This window comes from Thalia democratica, chromosome 4, assembly GCF_965202585.1.
Source record: "Thalia democratica chromosome 4, ktThaDemo2.hap1.1, whole genome shotgun sequence".
NCBI lineage: Eukaryota > Metazoa > Chordata > Thaliacea > Salpida > Salpidae > Thalia > Thalia democratica.
The window spans coordinates 49147363-49173190 of NC_139168.1; the positions used below are offsets into that span (position 1 = coordinate 49147363).

General features: G+C 26.1%; 2 protein-coding genes across 2 annotated transcripts in view; one reads left to right on the plus strand and one right to left on the minus strand.

The window, feature by feature from the left end:
- Window positions 1-1349: 1349 nt before the first annotated feature.
- On the plus strand, window positions 1350-5251 carry LOC145835279 (cell division cycle 5-like protein). Its single transcript, XM_082942850.1, has 3 exons — window positions 1350-1503; window positions 1903-3783; window positions 4429-5251. Exons 1-3 carry the CDS (start codon window positions 1385-1387, stop codon window positions 4745-4747), a joined length of 2319 nt encoding a protein of 772 aa, XP_082798976.1. The 5' UTR covers window positions 1350-1384; the 3' UTR covers window positions 4748-5251.
- Window positions 5252-13488: 8237 nt separating this feature from the next.
- LOC145833421 (GATOR2 complex protein MIOS-like) overlaps window positions 13489-25828 on the minus strand; it is a 33119-nt gene continuing 20779 nt past the window's right edge. Inside the window, exons 15-21 of the mRNA XM_082940600.1 lie at window positions 25196-25369; window positions 24333-24424; window positions 24050-24252; window positions 17141-17187; window positions 16975-17059; window positions 16302-16377; window positions 13489-13676 (exon numbers count right to left, since the gene is read on the minus strand). Coding sequence (XP_082796726.1) covers window positions 13598-13676; window positions 16302-16377; window positions 16975-17059; window positions 17141-17187; window positions 24050-24252; window positions 24333-24424; window positions 25196-25369 — 756 coding nt within the window. The 3' untranslated portion in view covers window positions 13489-13597. The remainder of the gene's footprint in view (window positions 13677-16301; window positions 16378-16974; window positions 17060-17140; window positions 17188-24049; window positions 24253-24332; window positions 24425-25195; window positions 25370-25828) is intronic.

A 25828-nucleotide genomic window follows, 5' to 3' on the forward strand; every position in this document is an offset into this window, starting at 1 on the left:
CTAAGTAATGCTGTCAGCTCTTTTTATAAAAATAACCATGTACTAGTACAAAATCTTCCACATCAAATACCTCTTTTGCATGCTAGAGTTTATTTGTTAAAATGTTGTCTAAAAATTTTTGAATATTTTTTTAACCTACTTATTATTACACCAACGGATCAAATGTAATCTTACCAAGTAATAATATTTGTTTATGTGTTTAATTATAGACTTACTACTACAAATTTGTATGTTTATTTCTTTTATTATGTAAATTTTGTGATGTAATTAATATTAAACTATTAATATTGAAAGCAGACATATCAAAGTTATAAAAAACTACTTTAAACTATTTTATATTTAATATTTAACAATAAACTTTAATTTTTATTTAATCTCACTTTTATATAAGCAAGTGTACAATTTATTAACTTAAACTTGTTACTTGTCTGTGCTTAAGTTTACCATGTAATATAAAAATCTTTTTTTTATATATTTTTTTGTTTAAAGTTTATATTTAAATATTTCTAAAATAAAATTAATGCATAATGTACCTTCTTTTACACATTAGACTCAATGAATTGCTTAATGTTTTCTACTGTTACCACTGTTGAGAAGTTTTTAATTTTTTTCTTTTTGTTTAAGTAATTTTTAGTGCTAAATAGATTTATAACGTGTTTGCTTTAGAATAATTTATCAATTAACTTAAGAAAGTTTACAACTTTTAATTTCAAATGTGTAACTTTTATAATTGACTGATGAAATGGTCTTCCTGATAGACTAGTGAAACAATTGTATAACAAATAACGTTGTGTTTTAATAAAAAAAATTGCACTGTTAGGCATCTACAATTTCTTGTGGATATCCTCTCTAGTTTGAATACGTTTTGATAAAAATAAGTTTATTAACATACATAAGTGTAATAAAAAAATTATAAAGCATAATGGCGATAAATTGTAAACTTGATTTTTTTGTTTAAGTTATTTCTATTTCATTTAAACGATATTGTATGTAATATGGTGTTTTGATTTTTATAAATTTTTGAATTTTTTCAAAATCTTATGAACTTTAAATATTTAAATCTATCCTTGTAATAATATATGATTTTAAATTTTTTAATTTTACTGATCTTTTTATTTTGAAAAACTTATTTATAAGGTGGTGGTTGATCTATTAAACTTGATAATTTTAACTAAGTTGATATTTATTTAAGAACTATATAATGTATTTTCAAGTAGTAGTTTTTTTGTTGCAGCATGCTTTCTAAAGTTTATAGAGTTTGTGTCATATATAGGTAACTTTTTACACGTAGGTAATTTTAAATTGTTATTTTGTAATTTACAATAGTTTTATGTTTAATATTTAGATCAATATTTTTTTCTAAAGTAACAAAAAGTCAGTAATCATGCCTCGAATTATGATAAAAGGAGGTGTGTGGCGAAACACTGAGGATGAAATTCTAAAAGCTGCTGTAATGAAGTATGGTTTAAATCAATGGAGCAGAATTGCTTCATTACTTCATAGGTTTTTTAATGTTTTTAATTTAAATTTTAAGAACTCTTGTTTTATTATTGAGATATATCATTATACTGACAAATCAAACTTGTACATTTTATAAAGTTTTAATCATAAACACAAGTTTGCGTTTGTTCTGATTTAATTCTTATCTAATCAGTAAGTAGTTATATATTTTTTAGTTTACTCTGCTAATTTATTCAAAAATTAAGACTGATACCTAAATAAATATAAAACCAAATAGCTACAAAAATCTATTTTAAAGACAATATAGATAGTAGCATGTATAATAATTTTTCCTGACATGTAATACTTATTTAACGTTAGTTAATTGCAAATAAATTATTAATTGATATAAGTGTTGTATTTAAAAATATTATTTAAAAAATAATAGTAAAAAAAATTCAGAAAGTCATCAAAACAATGTAAGGCCAGATGGTATGAATGGCTTGATCCTTCCATTAAGAAAACTGAATGGAGTCGTGAGGAAGAGGAGAAGCTACTTCATCTTGCAAAACTTATGCCAACTCAATGGAGAACCATTGCACCTATTGTTGGTAGAACTGCTGCACAATGTCTTGAACATTATGACATGATGATAAATAAAATCAATAATGAAGAAGGTGATGATCTCCACAAGTTAAAGCCAGGTGAAATTGATCCGGCGCCAGAAACAAAGCCAGCTCGTCCTGATCCAATTGACATGGACGAAGATGAAATTGAGATGTTAAGCGAAGCAAGAGCTAGACTTGCAAATACACAAGGTAAAAAGGCTAAAAGAAAGGCTAGAGAAAAGCAACTTGAAGAAGCTAGACGCTTGGCAAGCTTACAAAAAAGGAGAGAATTAAAAGCTGCTGGTATACAACCTAAAAAGAAAAGGAAAAAGAGAGGTAGGATTGACTATAATGCTGAAATTCCGTTCGCACAAGAACCAAAAGCAGGATTTCATGATACTAGTGAAGAAGTAGTTATCAATGATAATCCAAACTTCAGGAGACTTAGGCAAGATCATCTTGATAATTTGACTAGAAGAGAGCAAGAAGAAAAAGCATTAAAAAAGGACAAGCAAAAGCTTAAAGATAAAGATGTTGCTCAGCTTTTAAGCAACCAAAATAAACCTCCTGCCGCTAAACGATCAAAATTAGTTCTCCCTGCACCACAAATAACAGATCAGGAATTTGAAGAAGTAATTAAAGTAGGACAGCAAACTCAAATGATAGCCTTCGGACAAGGAGATGATCTTGTTTCGGACTACAGTGAAGCTTATTTGAGTCAAAGAAGCATGCATACTCGGACACCCATGGCTCAAGAAGATCATATAAAACAGGATACTCTTGCATTGATGCAAATGGCAAATGTTGACAATCCATTGAAAGGTGGAATGAACACACCTATGCAGATAGATTTCAGCGGGCGCAAATCAAAAGAACAGCTTAATGAGTTACAAACTCCTAATACTGTGTTTACAACACCTGCAATCATGTCATCAGCTCACAACAATCCATTGCAGACTCCTGGTGTTCAAACTCCAGGCTCTAGTATTTCAGCTACTCCAGGGGCTACACCTGTACATGACAAACTAAGCATAAATAGGTATGATGAAACACCTATTGATGTTAAAGCTAGTAAAGATAGAATAAAAAACATGTTAAATGAATTACCAATGCCTAAGAATGACTTTGAGATTGTTCTTGACACTGATACTGAAGAACAAAAAAAGGATAGTGATAATGAGGAAACTGAAACAATGGAAGTTGAAGACGCTGCTGATATAGAAGCCCAAAAGCAGCAGTATTTAGAAGATCTCAAGCAAGAAAAGTTGTCAAAAAGACATACTGCATTAAAAAAAGATCTTCCTAGACCAACTGTTGTTGTAGAGACCATTCTCCGAAGCAATACTAGCCAATTAAATGATATGCAACAAGCAGAAGAAATAATAAAAAAAGAAATGTTGTCTATGCTGCACTACGATGCGATGAATTACCCAGCTACTAATCAGGTTCCTGGAGCAAAAAACAAAAAAGCAAGCTCTATAGCAACACACGTTCAGTACTTAAGTAGGCATGGCTACCAGGAGTTAGATAGCAAAGATTTCAACGAGTCACAGCAATTAATACAGAAAGAAATGGATGATCTTGATGAGAAGCAAGAAATGAGTATGGATGTGTTCAATCAGGTAAAAAGAGACAGATTCATCTACTTGCCAACCGAAAAAAAGTATACTGACAAGAGAAATGCAAGCAAAAAGGAGCGTATTGAGTCATTGGAGCATCAGTTAAATAACAACAGGTTTCAGTAGTAAATACCATAGTAATTTACAGATTGTTTTTACTAAAGTTAAAAGTAACCACACTTGATTTTACCATTACAAATTTAATATAATAAAGAAAAAGAATATAATAAAATACAGTGTTATTTAGATAGTATGTTATTACTTTTATATACAAAAATTAAAAATATTTATATTTATTAGCAAATTCTACTCTTAACTTAATGATAAACAACCCTATTGTAGAGTTTTAAAGTTTTTGATTAGTATTGTTATTGTAGTACGAAATTTTATTATAAAAACTTTAGGGTAAGTGCTTGAAAAATAAAAGAGAGCATATACCTTTGTAAATTATTAAAGTTTCTGAGAAAATCTGTAATGAAAAACTTTTCTCAGTATAATTGTAATGGTAACTTTTTACTAAATTGACTATACCTTTATGCCGAAGTTAATCTTGTATTGTCCCTTAAATATCTTATGATATACAATTAGAGTTTTCGTACAAGGGCACATGTTAAATTTCGTAAAAGAAAGAGGTGGGAAAATTTTCTTTTGCAAAATTATTTATTTTAAACAAGCAAGTAAAAAATGAGTACATAAACAAAGCTGAAATATGTTTTAAGCTAACAAAAAATTGAGAAAATAATGTTTATATACATTTAAAGAGAACACATGAAAGTTGGAGCTCGCGCTGCATCCAAAGTAGAAAAGAAGCTGAAGATTATGACAAAAGGTTTGCAGCAACGCAACAACATGCTGGTGAAACAGATAGCCGAGTATAATGATCAGTTGGAAGAGGAGAAAATCAAACTGAACACTTTTGAGCAGCTGCTCAAGTGCGAACAGGTGGCGGTAGAAAATAGACAGAAGTCCCTCACTTCGCAACTAGAATTGCAGATGAAAAGAGAAGGGGAACTGCAGCTTAAATATGGCAAGTTGCTAGAGAAGCTTTCGAAGTTTGCAAAAGTTAATGGCAGTAATTGATTTTTAAAATTAGATTTTGGTTAGATATATGTGTTAATTACGAATGTATTTCTTTAAGATTGTTTATATATTTTTGTGACTAGTTTAAACAAACGTTTTAGTAATGTAGTTTTTTTTTTGAAATCTCTCTGAACTAGCTGATAAATATTTTACTCAACTTGATAAAAAGTTTCAACATTTATATATTTTTTAATATTAAAATTTGTTCATTATAGTAGTAAATAACGTGCTTTTTTATATTAAGTGATTAACTTAACATTATGTTACTAAGAAAATACTAAACTTGTAATAATTTTTAAACATAATTTTATTTTAAACTTAACTCGCTTTATACTTAGTTTTAATTCTTTTCTTTTGATATAAAAACAGAATTCAGTAAAATTTATAGCTGTCAAAGTAAAATCGTTTATTCATAATTATTGTGTTCAATTTAACAAATATAAAATACAACTAAGTTAGATGTTTTGTTTATTGGTAACCTGAAAAAAATAGAAATAATTTTCCTTTGAATGAGCTTGACAAAACTTTTGTGAGAATAATTTAAAGTATACTAGTATCAGTTTATAAAAATTTTAAACCTTAAAAAATCTACACTAAATAGTATAGGTTATTCAAGTAATTAATTTAATTTATTAAATATTATTATTAAGTGTATAAACAGTTATACGTCAAATTAATATATACGTTGTAAATTATAAATACAGTTACAAAAGTCACAAAGAACGGTTATACACTTAAGTTTTAGTTGTTTAAATTTTTTGTTTGACTCAAATTTAAAAAATAGTTTTACAAGGTATTTTCAAAATAAGTTTTTCTGATAATCTTGAAGTTACATACCACTAATATATAACTAAATATGATATTATAAAGAACTTTTATAATCAAACAAAACTTTGAAAGTATGCTATGTTAAATTAATTAGGTCTAGAAGTCAAAAACTATGTAAAGTTAAAGGTATCATGCGCTCCATTAGTATATTAAAGTAGACACTTACATGGATACAAAGTTTCTATAGTAGAATAATTATGTAGATAATGAATATTTTTTACATGCTTAAAACTGGAAAATTTTGCTTCCAATAACAACTTTTTCTTTATAGTATTGCTAGTTCAGTAAATAAATTTCCTTACTTTTGTAAGACCTTTTCCTTCGATCTGATAAGTTTTTACATTACTTAAGTTAGTCTTACTTTTGTTTTTACGTAAATGGATATTTATTTTTAAATAACACTCAGTCTACTTATTTAGGTTTTGTTTAACTACTTTCCAATGTTAAATCTTAGTTATAAATCTAGTTATCTACCAGAACCGGATACCAATATTTTTTTCAAACTAAGATCCGGCCGGATCTAGATATTTTTTAAAATTTCGGATTTTAAAGAATTTAGTTGCTTGTAACGTCTATTAAAATACAAGTTTACAAATAATAGCTAATTAAGTATAAATTTATTTCTAGTTTAGTAAAAAATAAACAAATATGTTTTTAATGTTTAATATGTTAATTTGTTTGTATTGTTGGAAAAACGAACAAAACATATGTCTTGATAAATTAAAAAACAAAATTAAGCTACATACACTAGATCTTTGTTTAAATTTACTGATATGCATCAAAGCTACGTTAACGATAATCTTGTATTTTTGCTATTTGTATGCAGTAAGATAAATTAAACATCGACTTTAATAAATAGCTTAAAGTAAAATACGATTCATGAACAACGTTAAAATTAAAACTTTACTTTTCCAACAAACTAATTAGAACATTAACCTTAGCAAGTGTTTAAAGTTATAAAACAAAGTACAACTAAAAACAACATGGTAACACCATAAAATAGAAATATAGTATTAACTATAGTAATGGCGTAAAATAGAAAAGGAAATACAATTGAACTAAAAATGTTTCAAATTCAGCTTAGGATTAAACTTTTACCATTACAAAAATAAAGAAAAAAAGTTAACTTAAGCAACTGTTAAAAATATAAGACAAACAAAATTGCAAAAGTCGTCTACACTTTTATACCAAGAAAAACCTATTCAAGTTTTAGTGAAGATAAAAAGCTTTTCACTGATCTTTGGATACAATCGATTACACTTTTGCCCGTACAAGTTACTAGCCTTAGAAAATATTTTTTCAGAATGCACAGAATATGATGATGCGGATGATTTTTTCTTTGCAAAGCTGGCAAAAAAATATTTTGTCTCGTTAAAGTTCCACCAGTTTTAAAATTTTGCCTCTTCAGTTTCTGCACTCAAATTTTCTGTAGAAGAAAAACCCTTGATTTCTCCTTTAATTACTTGGTGAATAAAATCATGTTGCTCGTTTTCCTGATTAGTTGTGTTTGTTTCCGTTTCATTCAAACAAAAATAAGCGCTAATCTTTTTCGGATCAAAGTTTGTAAAGGGTTGTTGCTTTGGATTTTCTGATGGCAGTATAGAAAAATCACAACTTTGACTATCCTCACAACAGGTATGCAATTTAATCTTTAGTTTAAGTAGCTCTTAAACATCGTTTTTGAAATAAGAAGGGAAAGCGGAAAGTTGATAACGTTGATTAATAGCTGTTGTGACTAAGAGCAATTAGTTGTCGTTCAGCTCTAAGTTAGAGTTTTTATTTATATATATCTTTCTTTTGCAGTATCTTTTCGTTTTTTTGTCGTGGCTCTTCTTTGTATACAGAACATTTTTTATTTTTACTTAAACACACTACTAAAAACATATTTTTTACATCTTGAAAATAATGTATGCTTAAAGAAATGAAAATTATTGTTATACAAACAATTTTGTGTTTTTTACCAAATTGAAATCATTTACATCAAAAAATGTTAATAAAAATAAGTGTTAGTTTTAGTGTTTTTTAAATTGTTTTTAAAGTTTTAGCTGCATAAGTATTTTGGCATAGTATTTGTCATAAAATTAAATGCTTGTAGATATTAAAAATATTGAAGAATATTCTAAGACTAATTGTTTTAAGTATAATTTTTTTTTCAAATCTTTATTATATAAAATTTATACTACATTATAAATTTTTTAAAGCTTGAGGCTTTGCGAAGACGTTACATAAAGCATAAAAAAACATTTAATTTGATTCGTATTCTTTTCTATAACTGAAACAATTAAAATAATTATACAGCCATAGTTTTTATACAGATAGCATATTGAAAAAAAAAAAGTTTCAACAAACTTTTGCAGCCACAAAAAAAGTTATACTTATATAAATTAATTGTACTACAATTTTACACTTTAATGAAGGATGTATAAACAAGTAAAAAAGTTTATTTGTATGATATACATTGTAATAATTTTCAAAAATATCATGGAGTCAGTAACATCTATATTTGTTAAAATATCTGCAAGGGCTGAAATCTCTTAAGTAATAAAAAAATAAAGTATACTAAAAAAAAAGGCGAACATTATTATATCAGTTGTTATATCTTCTTATAATATTCTTATAACCAACTTGTTTGAAAGTGGAACTTCCCTAATTACTTTTTGTATATTTATAAAACTTTGAATAAAAAAAAAGTTTACAAAGATTATATTAAAAAAATAAAACACTGCACAATTCTTTAAACTAAATTATTTCTACATTTTGGAAACCTTATAAGCGTGTATGCATAACTATTAAAAAATTTTAAAGATCACAAAAGTAATAAAAATACAGAATAAATTTCAGAAATTATATAGATTTGTTTAAATTGTTTGACAGCAACATTTAAAAAAAAAATATTTTTTTAATGGTAGAAAAACATCTAACCCACTCTTACCTCTACAAGTCTACAACGATAAACTTTTTTCGACGGTCAAGCAAGTATTTTGTCATCACCCGTAATACTACCACCCCCCTTTAAAATTAACACTAAGCTAACCAAAAAAGTTTAAAAAATCTCTCTACTTGACTGAAATAAATCCCTTGGTCACACGTCATTTGGCAAACACTCAAAAGTTTGAAATCTAAACACTAAAAACCACAAAGTGTGGGAAGTTCATGAAGCTCAAATCCCCAAGCGAGTATCTGCCGACGCTATAACAAAAAACACATCAACAATCCAATTATGTGATCACTGCCTTGAATTTAAACTCATAATCAGCTGTTGAAAACTCAAATAAATCAATATTTAAATGAAAGTATTAAGTTCTATTAAAATTCAAAATACTGTAAGTAGAAAAATACAAAATACCCGTGTGTAAATTTGTATATCAATGACAAGTGTTATACAATTTTGTTAGTATTAACTTAACATAAAACTTAAAAATAATTTTATAAATAAAAATAAAATAAACTGTCTAAAATCTAACACAGTAACAAAAAAAAAATACAGATAAAACAAATTAATAATAAATATAATTAATTTCAATAATGTATAACAATTACTCTTTCATTAGCAAGACAATCGTAAAACAAAATAAAAGACCCATCACAATCTGCTGCACATATAACATGAAACGAATTTCAATACAAATAAAGCATACATACAGATCTAATCTTTAAAGTTATTTAACAATATGTTTTTATAGCTATATTTAAAACAATCTTTTTTTAAGTTTTTAAATTTTTCAGGGACACTAGACAAAAATTTTGGACCCAAATACCTAGAGCAGTTTAGGTCAAGTCTCGTTTTAGGTCTTTCGGTAACAAAATTCATTTCCTTTAAAAACCTTATCTTGTGTGAGTGAAAAGAACTAGCAAGTGTAAACCTATTGTGATCTACATCAAACCCTAATAATGTTTTACACATCAAATTACAAATTATCACACTACTTATTTTCAGCACACAATTTTTTTAAATAGAGGGTTTGTTGTGGCCAGGGCAAGCAAACGACAAACATATCTGATTACTCTTTTTTGCATACAATTAATTAGTTTTAAGTAACAGTCAGCAGCACCACCCCAAGCAGGTATAAAAACCCTCTATTGTTATACATCATGGTTTTGCGGATAAAGCAAACTATAATATACCATCTTAAGTGTTGTGTCCAAATAATACCTTAGTTTCGACAAAATATTAATTTTTATGTGAGAGAACTCAAACGTTTCTTTAAATTAAACTTATCATCAAAAACCACATCTAAGTATTGTATATTATCACTCTGTTCTTTGCTTTAAAACCATTATGCTTTACACTAAATTCACAAATTTTTAAAGTTTCATTTAAAAGCAAATGTTTTGTTTTGACCAGATAATAAAGAAATTATTAGCACGCAACTATTTATCAACTTCAATTAATTCCTTATTAACATTTACCATTTGTATAAATTACTTTAAACGGATTGACTGTAATATTTTTTTAAAATTTTCATACAGTAAGGTAGTTTTATTAAAACAGTTAAAGTGTAAGTCTTGATCATGGTTGCCAAGCTGAGAAAAATTTCATGACTTTTCCTGACTTTTTACCAAAATTTTCCTTACTTTTCTAAATCAAACTCTTAAATTAAACTTATTCTAAAATACATAACCTAACACTTAAAACTATATAAAGCTTTCAATCTAGTTTAATATAGGTTAAAAACAACAGTTTTTTGCTGAATTCTATCAGCAAACTTCCAGTACATCACTTAAACCATCTGTGTATGATTGATGTTTGTAGTAAACAGCTCTATCAGCAAAATACTTGTATTATCACCTTATAAACACAGCTTGTCTGAAAAAAGACACAATTTTTTAGCATTTCCTAGCATAAATGTATCTAAATAAACAAATGACATATAAGGAACTTTTACAATTAAAACCTTGAATTAATAACGAAATTTCACAACCAAAACCTTGAAACAATAACAAATTTATACAGTTGAAACCTTAAAACAATAAAGAACACATTTTTTTAGAATTTCCTAGCATAAATGTATCTAAATAAACGAAACGACAAATAAGGAACTTAAACAATTAAAACCTTAAATCAATAAGGAGCTTTCACAACTCAAACCTTAAAACAACAACGAACTTTTACAGTTAAAACATTAAAACAATAAAGAACTTAATCAAATACTGTTTTTTTAAATGTATGTACTAAAATTTATTTTTTCCATTTTTTATTAGCACTTCAACCTTTTCCTCTAATGAAGATATGGTTTCCTTCATCTGAACTGCATTCCGCTTCATTTTCTTGGCAGTTATAATCATTTGTCTCATTTAATCTAAATTGCTCTCATCTGCTGCCGCTACACTTGTTGAAGAGAATCTTTTCTCTAAATCAAGCCACAACTTGTGGGCTTCATTTCTTTTGGCACTCATTTATTTTTACTTTCATTTATAAAATAATTCCTCTTATCATTTAGTATAAGATTTGTGACAAATAAATATACTCTTATTTACTTTTAAAACGTAAGTTACTCTACAAAAAATACAAATGAACTTAATCTTGGCATATACCTCTCTTATAACTTATTTTATAAATTTAAACAACTTTGAAAAATTATAAAGAAGTAAAGTATACACATTAACTTGTTACATAAAATACTAAACTAACTTCTTAGTTATAAAGAACTCAATTATTTACTTAAACAAAAAACACTTTGATTCTAAAATTATGCTAGATAAACTTTTTGTATGTATCACAGTTTCACTATGGAAGTCTCCTTATTACAGATCATCAATACTAAAAAGCTTACAAAATCTGCTTGTTCAAGTAGGGTACTAGTAGGTCTTTTGTTCAATATGTTAATAGAAAATTTTTGCAGTTTTGTAAAGGATATTTTACTAATTTATTCCAGATGAAGGCATTGGAAGTTAAATAAATTTGTAAATTTCTAGGAAAATTTTTAAATGCTTTTCTGACTTTAAAGGACTTTTAATTAATTTTTACAACTTGAAGGCTTTGGAAAGCAAGGAATTTTGTAAACTTAAACTGACTTTTTTTTTTTTAACATTATCAAATTTCCTGACATTTTTTCAAAACCCCCAATTTTTTCCTGACTTTTGTCATTTTTTAAAAATTTATCCTGATTTCCTGACCGAGTGGCAACCCTGCTTGATTATAAATTGTATTAAATAACAGCTGAGTGAAAGTTATATAACACTTATTTCAAAAAAGCAGTCTCTTGAAATTCATAGCTTACAAAAAAAAAAATACTAAAAAAAAAACTTTGTAATAAGTACACAGGTACTTTTAGGCGACTTCTTTCAAGCTTATTATTATAAATAGATTTTTTACAAAAATTTATGGCTTGTACTCGAAGTTTAACAACTTCAAACTGACATGTAAAATTTTAGACTGACATTTTCCTAATCTTTGTTTGTTGGTGCCAATTAGGTTTATAACTAGATGAAACTATATTGACTATTATTTTGATTTTAATGGCGTAGTCTATTAACTTTTTAGTACAATTTTCATTAATTTCAACCAGAGTAATTAGATGTGACTCAGATAATATAATAATATTTAGAGTTGTCAAAGCTCAAATTGTCATGTAATCGCTACAAACATTTTACTTTCTGAGTGTTAGCTCACATAAAGCTGGGTTACACAAAACAAGTGTTTTTTAGAAAGAAGTTCACAGTTTAATGATCTACATAAAATAAAACAACTGATTGTTAAATATATTTTAGAAATTTTGTAGCGTTTGAACTGATATGCTGCAAAAAAAAAATATTTGCTTGACGCGTATGAACCTGAACGGTTTCCTTCAATATAAAATTAATATTCAGTCTGTCTTTAGCATATTAAAAAAAAAACTTATATTATACAGTTTATTTTGATAAGCCTCTTTTAACAAGCTTTATACAACTTTATGTTTGAAGTTGCATTTCATCGCTTTTAATTTTTTTAATTTACTTATAAAAATAATTAATGTTTTTAGATTAAAGTAATAAGATTAAAAAAACTTATTCACTGACTTAATAAAACTTTCATTTTTATTTTATAAGTTAATTGCCATAAATTTTGACTTTAGAAAGCTGATTAAAGACTATGTAGTGTCACTAACTGTTGTTTGGCAAAATTCTTGCTTCATAGTTTATGTGCTGATTTCAATACAAAAAATTTATGTTATCAAAAAGAATACAGAGTTGAATTAGTTATAGTTTTCATAGCAAAGTAAGGACGATTGTAAGTACAGAAGTTTTGTTACTAAAAACTTGTTTCCTTTATATATTATTCCTTTTAAAGTAATAATATAACATGTTTTATTTTTAAAGTACAATTTGTATTTTAACTTAAAATTATAACTGTTTTTAATTAATATCTTGGTCAATTTGTATTACTTAAAAACATTAATGTTGTTTACCGTTATAAAGTACACACTTTTATAATACATTTATTAAGCACCAAGTACTTTATACTTTATTAGGTACTAACCTAGCTTATTGTTAATTATAAACGAACATATGTTTGACTTTATCTAACTTAAATACATTTATAAAATTTTTAAAATGTTGTACTGAGCTTCTGTCGACGCATACGTACAAATCAAAGTAAGTTCACCTAGATAATTTGTATTAGTACAAACAAAATCATTGTTTTTTTAGTTGTTTTAATATTCATAAAAAAGAACTTTATGGTATTTTTAACTTGTAAACTACTACATACTATCTGTTAAAAAATACTATTGATTATACAAGCTCTAATCTCCATTTATAAGCTAGCTAGAGTTTTTTTTGCGAAATAGAAATAAAAAGATGCATTTTAATTATTGTATAGTTTAAGTTTTATTTTAAAAAATCTAATGGATTAATATAAAGCTTAAATAATGTATCTCAATTAAAATTTATATGCAGCTAATAGATGATAATAATTAAAACTTTCGAAAGCACATAACAGTTTTAATTATGTAGGACAGAGATACTAAAAATGCAATACACAATTAGTAAATATACTATTAAAAAAACTACAAACAGTACAAGTTATGTTGACGATCATACTTATAGTTTTTTAGAAATGGTGTGATTAACTATTTCGCAACTACAGAGGCACCCGCTCACTGGACATTTGTTGTGTGACCTGTAATTATGTGTTTGTAAATAAAAGAGACTACATGGAATATAATCATTAAACTTACAATTATAATCTAGTACAAGTGTGCTAAACTTATAGTGATACTAATTCAAAGATAATTTTATACTGATAAAAAACACTTAACAAATGTGTTTACATGGATTTTACAAACCATATAATAAACTTTCAAATTTCTAAACTTTTATTAGTAATAAGAAATAATAAATACTTTTTTAGCAAATGTGCTCATATTTTCTTCCTTTTGCTTATTAATTTTCGACAATTTTAGAATAATGTATTGTATGTGGTTACGTTAAATAAAATCAAGTATTTAATAACTTCAGTAGATAGTCTCTGGACTGCTAAAACTGATTACTTCTACTACTTTTAACAAAAGCATATATTTTCTTTAGATAACACCTTTAAGTATAAATACGTAAGCTTTACACAATTATTTAGTTTAGTCGAGAGCAGATTAATGTATAAAAGCAACCTTTGCAAGCATAAGTGTCAATAAAAAACTTAAAACGATAAGAAAGTATTATTAAGAGATAGAAAGTTACATAATTATATATAAAAATATATATATATAATGTAAAAACTAATGTTAAATTAGAAAAAAACAATAGTTTGACTTCTTGTGTTACATATGTTTTATTTACCTTCGAGACAAGACAATAGTCATTTGAAATATAAAGTTAGCAAAAAAATTTAAATTAACAAAATTCTTAGAAAGTCTCTCTTAGCTTTGATTAATGTATTATAGATCCATGTATTTAAATTTAAGTCTAGCTTCATTTACATGACAGTTCAAATTTATTACTGAACATAAAGGAATAATATCTCAAAATTAATTTTAAATTGAACTGATAAAAAATGTACCATAAGGCACAATTATTAAATAATATGATAAAGAAAAAAAACTAGAAAAAAAAATTTAATTAATAACCGGTAAAATAACTATGTTTTTAAACGTTTTAAAACTTTTTTTTGTTATATATCTAAAAAATTACTTGACATTGAAAAAATAACAAATATTTCAGAAGGTCGAAAAATAGTTAATTCACAATAACTCAGAATTAGAATTGTCGTACGCCCTTTTGCTTTTAACTTGTAAAACTCAAACAATTATTATTAAAAAGATAAACATTTTGTAAATGTAATAAAACTTTTATAAAACAGGCTTTGAAGATTACTGTGTTATAGCCCACATGTCAAACAATTTTACTACTTATAAAAAAATTGGCTCCTGTATCACATAAAACGTTTTTTACTAGAATATTAAATTCTACAGAGCTTGAGTTACTTTTGAAGTTTACAGTAAAGCACTTTGCAGGGTTGCCAAATGTTTTTGGCAAATTTACTCCAGGTTTTTAAAACTACACATTTTTGGATCTATTTTTAGTTTAAAATTTAAGGTAAGAAACTGTGTTAAATAGTATAAAAACATAAAAAGATACTGTAAAGCTACTTTAAATGTGTTTTTAAATTAAAAAGAATTTTGATGATAATCATTTTTTTAAATCTATATGATAGATTTTTTGAGTCAAATCGAAATTTTACTACTTACATGTTAAAATTTTAAGGTTTTTTAAGTGATTTTTGTTCAAAATTCCTTTTTTTTCAAGGTTTTTATTTTTAAAATTTCTCAAATTCAAGGTTTTTTCAGGTTTTTTTTGCAACCCTGACTGTGTAAAAAAAAGTAAACAAACTAAGTAATTAAACTATGCTAAATATTAAAGTAAAATATCAATAAATAATTTTCAAAAATTCACTTAACTTTTCTTAACTTATTTTCAAATAAATATACTCAATGTTTACTAATTCTTATTCCCCAAAAAGAAAAAAGTTATTTTGTGCACAATGTTTCGAGATTATTTCTAGACCACTAGTATTGAAATCATTGTAAAATACAACCCTACACAGAATTGTGTTTTGTTTAAAATTATTCAGGAGCTTTTTTGACGATCATTTTAAAAACTCTAGTATTTCCATGCAGATAATCTAGCTTTTAAAGTTTAAACCAAAAATAGTAGAAGTTAGTTAAAAAACCCATACTCTCCCATACTTTTCTTTAAAACGCTTTGCACTTTAAAATAAAAGTCTTGTTTGGCTGTACTAATGAACTTACTTTTGAAATATGCAACAACTTTTGAATATATCAATAGATAAAACTAATAATTTAACTTCCTCGATTTATATTTCAATTAAACAATACTTGAGTGGTATTAAGAAGATTATTAAACGTTGTTTTCTAAATATTAACGTTTTAAATAAAAATGTACAGAAAATTGTCAAAAATAAATATATTGGTTTTTAGTAAAATGTTTGATACAAAAGTAACTTTTAGTTAATCGTTTACGATGAAGAAGTTTTCTATTTTATTTATGTCTTAAAAACATACAAACTAGAAAGATAAAATGCAGAAAGTACACTAATAATTCAAAAAAATTCAAGTTAAAGGCAATACAAGGATTTATTCAAGAAATACTTAGTTTACAATGGAAACATAAGCGCAGTAACTATGACTATACCAATTCCAAAGTAACATATTATACACATCTAACAAGTATAAAAATTTTTAGGAAAAATTTCAATATTTACAAAGTTTCCAATTTTTTAAAATCTAACCTAAACCATTGATAAATGCAGTTAAAGTGAGAAGCATGTAGACATTTGAAGCAAACTGATATCCACTTATCAAGATCTATTGCAAAACATGTTTTCATTATTTTAAACATTGTCAATCTATCGTTTTTAGTTTTTAACTGTATATTTTATTATATAGCTAATATAATATCAGTAATAAATAAATACTCTAATAATAAGCAATAACATTGTTTTAAAAAAAGAAAAATTTCAACTAAAGAAACTTCTACTATCAAAAAGATTTTTTAACATTTACAAAATCGGCAAGTTCCTCAAAATAATCAATAAAAAAGTTGTGCACTTAATGTTTGATTTAAATTTACATATAATAAAGATTTTTTTTCATAGTAGTTCTTTTAAAAAAACTACAGTGTACAAAAAAACCGTTAAAGTATAGAAAAGTAGTTTAAAATTTTAGTTTTTCGTCTCTTTGCTGTGTTATCAAACTTAGGACTTTCTTTATACTATGTAAACTGTCTAATACGATTAGAAAAAAAGAAAACTAGCTTTTAAAAACAGTAATAAAATGCTTAATTTTATTAATTGCACCATAAAAAACCAAGACTAGGTATAATTAAGGTAATATAAGTGAAAAATATTAATCTCTGTAAAACTTTATTAGTACTTCACTTAGTTTCTTATAAAGTTTGTTTACCAGTTTGGTTAGGTTTTCTTCCTAGAAACATTGAACAAACGCAACATCTGGGTAGCTTGTTTCCACAATGAGGACAAGTTCGAGACTAAAATTTTTACAAAATGGATTAAGTAACAGTATGTGGAAGCTAAAACACAAAGTTAAGAAAACAAAAAACATCACTCACATCTTTTCTTGCTTTGTTGTCATTCTTTTTGCAAAAATAACTTGACTCTATAACAGTTATTGATTAAAACTAAAGTAGTAATAGTTTAAGTAAGCTATTAAGTTAGCTTGATTTATAATTTTTCTAATTTATATATAGCGAATTTTTTTTTTAAATAGAAACTTAAACTGGATAACAGCCACTTAATGAGTAGAAATGTATACTATAAACATATTGAGTAATACAATTAAGAATGCTATCAACATCACCAGTAGTTAAACAACATTAACTATTTTATTTGTTAAAAGAAATAAAAGAAATACTAATATACTTTTTAAAACAATGTTCTAGTTTTGTTGATTAAGTTAAAGTTTAATAAACTTAGTTAATTAAGTCAAATAAAAAAATACTATACGGTTGCATTACTTAGTTAATGTCATTTAACTTTATTTAAATTGTAGTTTGGTTGTTTAGTTTTTGTTGCGTTATAATACTAAGTTTTATTGATGTTTTTGTACATTTTTTTATCATAAAAATTTAGTTTGAAACTATTTATTTCAACTGTATTTTACCCTGTAGAGAGCTTGACAAAGTATTAATAATTTGTAGAACCAATATAACGAGATTAATGCACTTTAACCAAATTAAAAAAATTCTAGAAAGATCCATAAGTAAAAAAATACCTTTCTTAGATAAAGAAGTTGAACTAGTTTTAAATAATTTTAGAAAGCCAACAGATGCCAACCTGCTAATGCAATACACAACTGTATGCCCAAAAGCATGGAAACTAGGTCTGTTGGACTGCAATTAAAAAGATCACCAAACTTATGTACGAGCTTTGTCGTTTTCAAAATAAAAAATAATAATCAAAAAAATATTGTTGAAAAACTAAAATCCAGAATTGCTTATACGAACTAAAATAAATATTTTCTTGAAACCCATAAAATCAACAGTTTTGCTTTTAAACAAGAGAAAAAAAAAACTGGTAAAAACTCTGAAATCAATCAATGTTCGTATTCTACTTAAAAAATTGTTCGTTACAATTTCAAAAAAGAATAAGAACTAATCTTAAAATATACAATTTAAAAATAAAACCATCATATGCCACCAAAAACGTGTCTTAATACTTCAATATCAAAAGAATATTTGATGCAAACGTCATATACAAGCATACTTACTATGTAGATCAGAGCGTCTCTAACATTGAAAAGACATCGCGTCAAAAGTTTCAAAGAGTTGCTGATCACAAGGAAAAGACATGCGTAGTGCTATTGATAAAACAGATCATTTGCATCAATGTATACCGTGTAAAAACTCAAACATTGAAAATAATTTCAAGGTTCTTAACAGGTGTGCTCAAAATAAGTTTTACAGTTAAGAACCGATACCATTTAAGTATGCGCGACCTTAAAATCTTGGATATATGAAATAATGAATTGGAGTTGCTTGCTTATGACTGCCTTAAATGGCGATCTACTATATACATAAGACTGAAAAAAGGGAAAATCAATCAATACTTTAAGAAACAGATACCGAATCAGGCGAAGAAATGAAAAGCAAACAAACTTCATTATTTGTTTATGTTTTTATTTATTATTTCTTGTTTTATTACGTGCATCGCTGTGTTTATAATGTATTATTATTTAATTTTATTCTATTCTGCACAAAACGCATAGCCGATTTCGGTTGATAGCGGTCCTATGATTTACCAGATCCTTAAATTTTGGATCCCTGATCTAAATATAAATAACTTTAACTGTTTAAAAATACAGACTTAATCGTTTGCTAACAAAAGATCCTAGTGAAACAAGTTCACTGGAGACTAAATAAATAAAAAATTATACAGTAATCTTCCTTATTAAATTTTCCAAAATTATACAGTAAAAACTGTAGAAACTATTTTATTTTATTTTAATTATAATGAAAACATGTATACACCTACTTTATTCTATGCTTCTATTCTCACATTACAGTAATTATTTTTTTACAGAACCCAGTTGAAGTGTGTTGATTCGTTAACACACAGAAACATATGTTGGTACAATAAAGGAAGATTACTATATAACTTTTTTTCATAAATAATTTTATTAACTTAATAAACTAAATCTTTCACACGGAGCTCACTTTAAGGGCTTTTTTAATAAAAAGGTTTATTTCAAGATGTAAAACTTGAAGAACTCGAGTTTCGTGCCTATGCACTCATCAACTTCAAAACAAGTTCAAAATAAAGTACAAAACAAAACACACAAATGAAAGTTAAAAAACTAAGCATAAATAGATTATGACGTAATTTTGAAACTACCAAAAATCATGCAAAACAGCTTGTGCCAAAATTAATTTACCAATCGACAATAAACTGGCAAAAGTTCATAAAACTTCAGTAAGTAACTATATATTTGGACAGATAATTGAAAGAGATAAAAACAAAATTAAGATAAAAAGTTAAATAAAAACAGAAATTTAAATAATTATAAGCAAAAATTAAAACTTATAAAATTTTAAAAGCGATTTTTTTATATGTCTACAAGACGATACAAACTCGCTTCTTTTATTTAGGCATCTCTTGTCTTTCAGTGCATATACAACGGCTGTTGCTTCTTTGCGACACAGCCTACATGTTGGGCTATTGCCGTCAGCTTCCTAGGATATTTCAAAGTCAATGCCGCTGCGCTTTAAACCACAAATATATTTTGAAAGCTCGGTGTCATTTTCATATATGCCACCTTTAAAAGATCTTTTATGATTGGCATACCTGAATCTAAACTGAGTCTAGCATAAGCCGACATAGAACCTCGTCTCAACGCCAGAGTTAACAGTGGCCCTGTAAACGATGTTATCCGAACAGCAATTGCCCGTTTCAAATTATACTTACAGCTACCAGCGCAACCGCAATGACTTTGAATTCCTGAGTTTCGATTTAAAATTTTTTGGTAGTGTGCCTTAATGATATTTTCTAAATTTGCCGTACATGAATAACTTATTTGCATATTATGTTTGTTGAAAATTTTTGTTAGTGGATTTTGTTTATTTAAGTATTTTTTGACTAGATTTATAAACTTTCTTCCAATACTAGTTTTTACTGAATTGCTAAAAGGAGGATTGTATAAGATTACATTTCTTTTTCTTTTATGTTTTTGGTTAGTTTTAGGTTGTTACTCAGGTTTTTAAAATTTAAGTTTATTATCGTAGCCGCATTTTTTCATTATTGTTTCATATTCATCTTTAATCTTTAGAAAATTTTCTTCTTTACTAGATCGTTTGTTTAAGCGTTGATTGATTATGTTTGGAATTTGTTTTATGATAGCTTGATTGTTTGTTAACATACATAATTTTTGCGTTTTGCTTTTATAAGGCATAAAAGAGATATCATTCAAGTTGAGCTTCACATCTAAGAAGTCAGTTATCACTAGTGGCGATTCCACAGTGACTCTTAACCCCATAGATTTGAAGAAGGTATGAGTTTTTTTTATAGCTTCTCAACTTTAAAGCTAGAAGAGTTAGGCAATACAGCTAGACCATCGTCTCTGTTCAACTCAACTCTATTTAAACCAAAGATATATTTTAACCCATCTAACTTTAATAATTATGAATTTTTGAACCCGTTTAATTTGATGAATTTTTGCCAGATTATTGTCGATTGGTAAATTAACTTTTGCACAAGCCGTTTAGCATGAGTTTTGATAGTTTTAAAATTACGTCATTATCTATTTATGCTTAATTTTTTAACTTTCATTTGTGCTTTATTTTGAACTTGTTTTGAAGTCGGTGAGTGCATAGGCACGAAACTCGAGTTCTTCAAGTTTTACTTCTTGAAATAAACCTTTTTATATATATAGAAATTGTATTAATTATAATATAAAAAGCAACTAATTTTCAAATCGTTTACTTGTTTCGATGCTTTATGCATCTCCTCAGAAGGAAATAAACAACAAAGTAAGATTTTTAAAGAATCACACAAAAAAACACATCGTGAAGTTTAAACTAAAATTGAATAATTTTAGTTAGCCTATTTTAAAAACAACTTATGTACAAGTTAACTTATTTTTGCTTTGTTTAGAAATTGTATTATATATTTTTATATATATACTTATTTTAGCTTATATTCTTTCCTTACAGTATTTATTTTCTTACAACACTCCGTTGAAGTGTGTTAACTTGTTAACACATAGAAACATGTGTTAGTGTAGTAAAGAAAGAGTATTGTTTAAACTTATTATTATTATTCTGGTTTAACAGTTTTTAGTAAAATTAATTTATAGAATAAGGGTTGGCAAAATACGGCTTGTAGGTAAAATCCTGCTTGCTAATATATTTTTAAAGATAACATTTTTCACTTAACAAATATACAAGAAAAATGGTAACAACTCTATTTTTTCTTAGTTATACTAAAAACCAAATACGAAATAAGTTTTGAAAACAGTTAAAAAAAATTTCAAAAACTGGTCAGCTCAATAAAAATCTTAATTGAAACACTGTTAAAATTAATAGCGCATACCTGCCAAAATTATATTCATTAACGGTTTAGCCTAAATAAAGTTTAAACCTAAATAAGTGAACAAGAACAAATAACTTTAAATTTTTAAGCTTATAATCTGTACAAATATCTGCAATTTTTTTTTGTTATTAAAGATACTCAGCTAGTTTGTAAATTTTAAGATGTTATAGCATAGTAATATATGTCTCCTCTCAATAAACTTATTAAACACATTGAAAATGCTTGTTGTTATGTTTCGAATTTTCATCATGAATAAGAAATTAGAGTATTTCTACGTCTATAAATGTTCTGTAAAATTTTAAGACTTCTAGTTTACTGTCATATTTTAATTTCGGCTTTTACAAGTTCATGGTTGCCACTGATCAAGCTGAGAAAAATTTCCTGACTTTTTACCAAAATTTTCCTGACTTTTCTAAATCAGTTTTACTTATATAAATTGTTAACTTAGTTTAACAAAATACTACCCAAACTATTTAATATAAAATCCTTTTATTAAAAATCAATTAAAAAAGAATATACTTAGTAACTGTAAAAAAAAGAGATAAAAAAGTTAACTATATATCTGCTGTATAAAATATTTCCTCTTATCATTTAGTATAAAATTTTTAACAAATAAATATACTCTTATTTACTTTAAAAACTTAAGTTACCCTATAAAAAATACAAACAATAAGCATGGTTGCCACTGATCAAGCTGAGAAAAATTTCCTGACTTTTTACAAAAACTTTCCTGACTTTTCTAAATCAAACTCCTAAATTAAACTTATTCTAAAATACATAACCTAACACTTGAAACTATATTAAGCTTTCAATCTAATTTAATATATATAGTTTAAAAACAACAGTTTTTTGCTGAATTCTATCAGCAAACTTCCAGTACATCACTTAAACCATCTGTGTAAGATTGATGTTTGTAATAAACAGCTCTATCAGCAAAATACTTGTATTATCACCTTATAAACACAGCTTGTCTGAAAAAAGACACAATTTTTTAGAATTTCCTAGCATAAATGTATCTAGATAAACAAACGACATATAAGGAACTTTTACAATTAAAACCTTAAATCAATAAGGAACTTTCACAACTTAAACCTTAAAACAATAACGAACTTTTACAATTAAAACATTAAAACAATAAAGAACTAAATCAAATACTTTTTTTTTAAATGTATGTACTAAAATTTATTTTCTCCGTTTTTTATTAGCACTTCAACCTCTTCATCTAATGAAGATATGGTTTCCTTCATCTGGTCTTAATTCCGCTTCAGTATACACATTAACTTGTTACATAAAATACTAAACTAAAGGCTTAGTTATAAAGAACTCAATTATTTACTTTAACAAAAAACATTTTGATTCTAAAATTATGCTAGATAAACTTTTGTTTATATACCACAGTTTCACTATGGAAGTGTCCTTGCTACAGATCATCAATACTAAAAAGCTTACAAAATCTGGTTGTTCAAGTAGGGTACTTGTTCAATATGTTAATAGAAAATTTTTGCAGTTTTATAAAGGATATTTTACTAATTGATACCAGATGAAGGCATTGGAAATAATACTAAATATTTTTGTAAATTTCTAGGAAAATTTTTTAAATTTTTTCTGACTTTAAAGGACTTTTAATTAATTTTTACCATTTTAAGGCTTTGGAAAACAAGGAATTTTGTAAATTCAAACTGACAAAATCTGACTTTTTTTTAATTTTATGAAATTTCCTGACTTTTCCTGACTTTTTTTCAAAACCCCCCATTTTTTCGTGACTTTTGTCATTTTTTTTTTAATTTTTCCTGACTTTTCCTGATTTCCTGACCGAGTGGCAACCCTGAATAAGTAAAATTTTTCCTGATTTTTTTTCAAAACCCCCCATTTTATCCTGACTTTTGTGTCATTTTTTAATATTTCCTGACTTTTCCTGATTTCCTGACCGAGTGGCAACCCTGCAAGCTTTAAAATGTTTTTACATTTAAATATGTATTGTTTTAATCTAGCAGACTATCATATATGTATATATAGATATATACGTATGTGATATGTATACAGCGTTTTTTGTATTGTGAAATTTGTAAACAAATTTTTACACCAGGGTTTGTATGACATCACCCTCTGGGGGTAATCTTAGCTAACAATTGGGAATAACTAGTAAGAGGGAAATAAGTAAATGGGTAATTTAACTAATAAATGGGCGACATTTATTATAGAGATTGATAATTTTTAACTTATGCCAAATGGGCAAATATGAAATTGAATTTAAAAAAGTCGTTTTATTTATACCCTTTAAAACCCTGATTTTCTTAAAAACTTAGTAGATTGGGGTGAATAAGGTTTTGCAGGATAAAATATCTAAAGTATTACCAACAGTTCTGCAGTTATAAAGAGTTTTCTTACTCTTAAAACTAGTCTGATTATTAAAAACTAAAAACATTTATAAAAACCTTCGCTTATGATGTTACGAGTGCAGAAATTGCAGTGAATGACACTACCATTTACTTCATACTTTGCTGACTTGTTGTGGGCAACTGAAGGAACTTGCCTGCTACTAAAACTGGTCAGCACACTGTTAACTCTTGAATTCCACCTCTTTTCAAATTTTACTCGCTCCATGTAAAATCTTAGGTTGTTAAGTAAAGTGCAATACCTGGAGCCATAGTTTTATTATAAAACACATTAAAAACCTACATTAAAGATCAAATTTGATTGTACTAATTTAACAGTAACCTGTCTTTCCAATGAAGTACCTTTTTGGATGTTAGCAGTCTGTAATCACAAGATAGTAGTACTAGTCCGAGAACAGTTTGGTAGTCTAGTGTCTAAATTTGTTTTAAGATTGCATAAATTATCAAATTTAAAAGTCTAAAACAACTAAACAAAATTTTTGTATATCTGAAGCAAAAAGGTTCTTAACAAAAAAGTAAGGAAAATATAAAAACTGTTATAAGAATTAATAAAAGATCTAGACAAAAAAGTAATTTGAGTTTAAAAAAAAACTTTTACTCACCTTTTGAAAATCACAGCGTTTCTCTGTGCTAATTTAATGACACAGTTCTAAAGAGTTTCGAATAGGTAATAAATAAATTTATTATATGACAGTACATTGTTGTCAATTTTAAACTCGGAAGAACTGTTATAAAGTTAGCAAAGGAAAACATCGTAAATATCATAAATTAAACACTTTTAAAGTTTAACAAACAACTTAAATTTGCTCTATAAATAAAGTGTATTTTAAAGCCATCATATTTATTTGAGCTTTTGCACTATCAACGTACAATTAAAAAAAAAATTCATATAAGATCTCTAAGAGAGTATATTCGATAATAAACATTTAATGAGTAATGACTATTAAAAGTAGTCAAACAAACAATGGAAATAATAAACTGCGTAAACATTTAGCTAAACATCTATTGTTATTATTTGAACTAATTAGTATTTTATATAAATATGTTTTAAAAAAATTGCTTTAGCTGGATAAAAAAAAAATGTCTTTGAAATGAATTGTTTACTCACAAGTTTTTGGTGTCTTAACTTGCAGTAGGTGCAATAAAATATATTGAACAAAATCAAAATAAATTTGGTTTAATTACTTTATTCAGATAATCAGACAAGACTTTTACAATTTTGTGCTGATAGTTTATACCCGTCAGAATAAGACTTTGTAGTCCTTCAGTTTTTAGTTCTAATTCTTTTGTGTAATTTGTAAGGTCATTAAATGGAAGATGTGTACAAGCAAATGCAATTCTGTCGGTTAAAGCTATGTTCTGTGTAATTTTTTTAAGCATTATAACCTAAAAAGATAAAAATTTAATCTTATTTCATCTTTTCAAATTATAAAATTTTGAAAAAATCTATTTTTTTTCACCACTAACTAGATTATTCTCATAATTTTGAAGCTTTTTTACAAAAAAACCTTAGCTTATGTTTTTGTAAAGCTCAAGTTATTACTTGAGTTTAGTTAGATAAAATAGTATAATCTATTTTTGAAATAAAATCTTAATTAAATAAATAGAAAATTTAAAAATAATTGTTTAATATTTTTAATAACTATTTTTTCAGCGTATACAAAAATTTTGAAACAAATTCAAAACATAAATTTTGTTGTACGTAAAATAGTTATTAAATTTCTTATAATTATACTGCCCAAAACTCAATAAACTACTAAGCACAAAATATTTTCGCTCAGTAAACACATACTTATATTTTCAGACTAATTTTTAAAC

Excerpts from the sequence above, each read along its gene's own strand:
- LOC145835279 (XM_082942850.1), top strand. The coding sequence starts at position 1,385 with ATGCCTCGAATTATGATAAAAGGAGGTGTGTGGCGAAACACTGAGGAT. Across the intron at positions 1,504-1,902 it reads ATTGCTTCATTACTTCATAG|AAAGTCATCAAAACAATGTA; the intron begins GTTTTTTAATGT and ends AAAAAAATTCAG. Across the intron at positions 3,784-4,428 it reads CATCAGTTAAATAACAACAG|AGAACACATGAAAGTTGGAG; the intron begins GTTTCAGTAGTA and ends ATACATTTAAAG.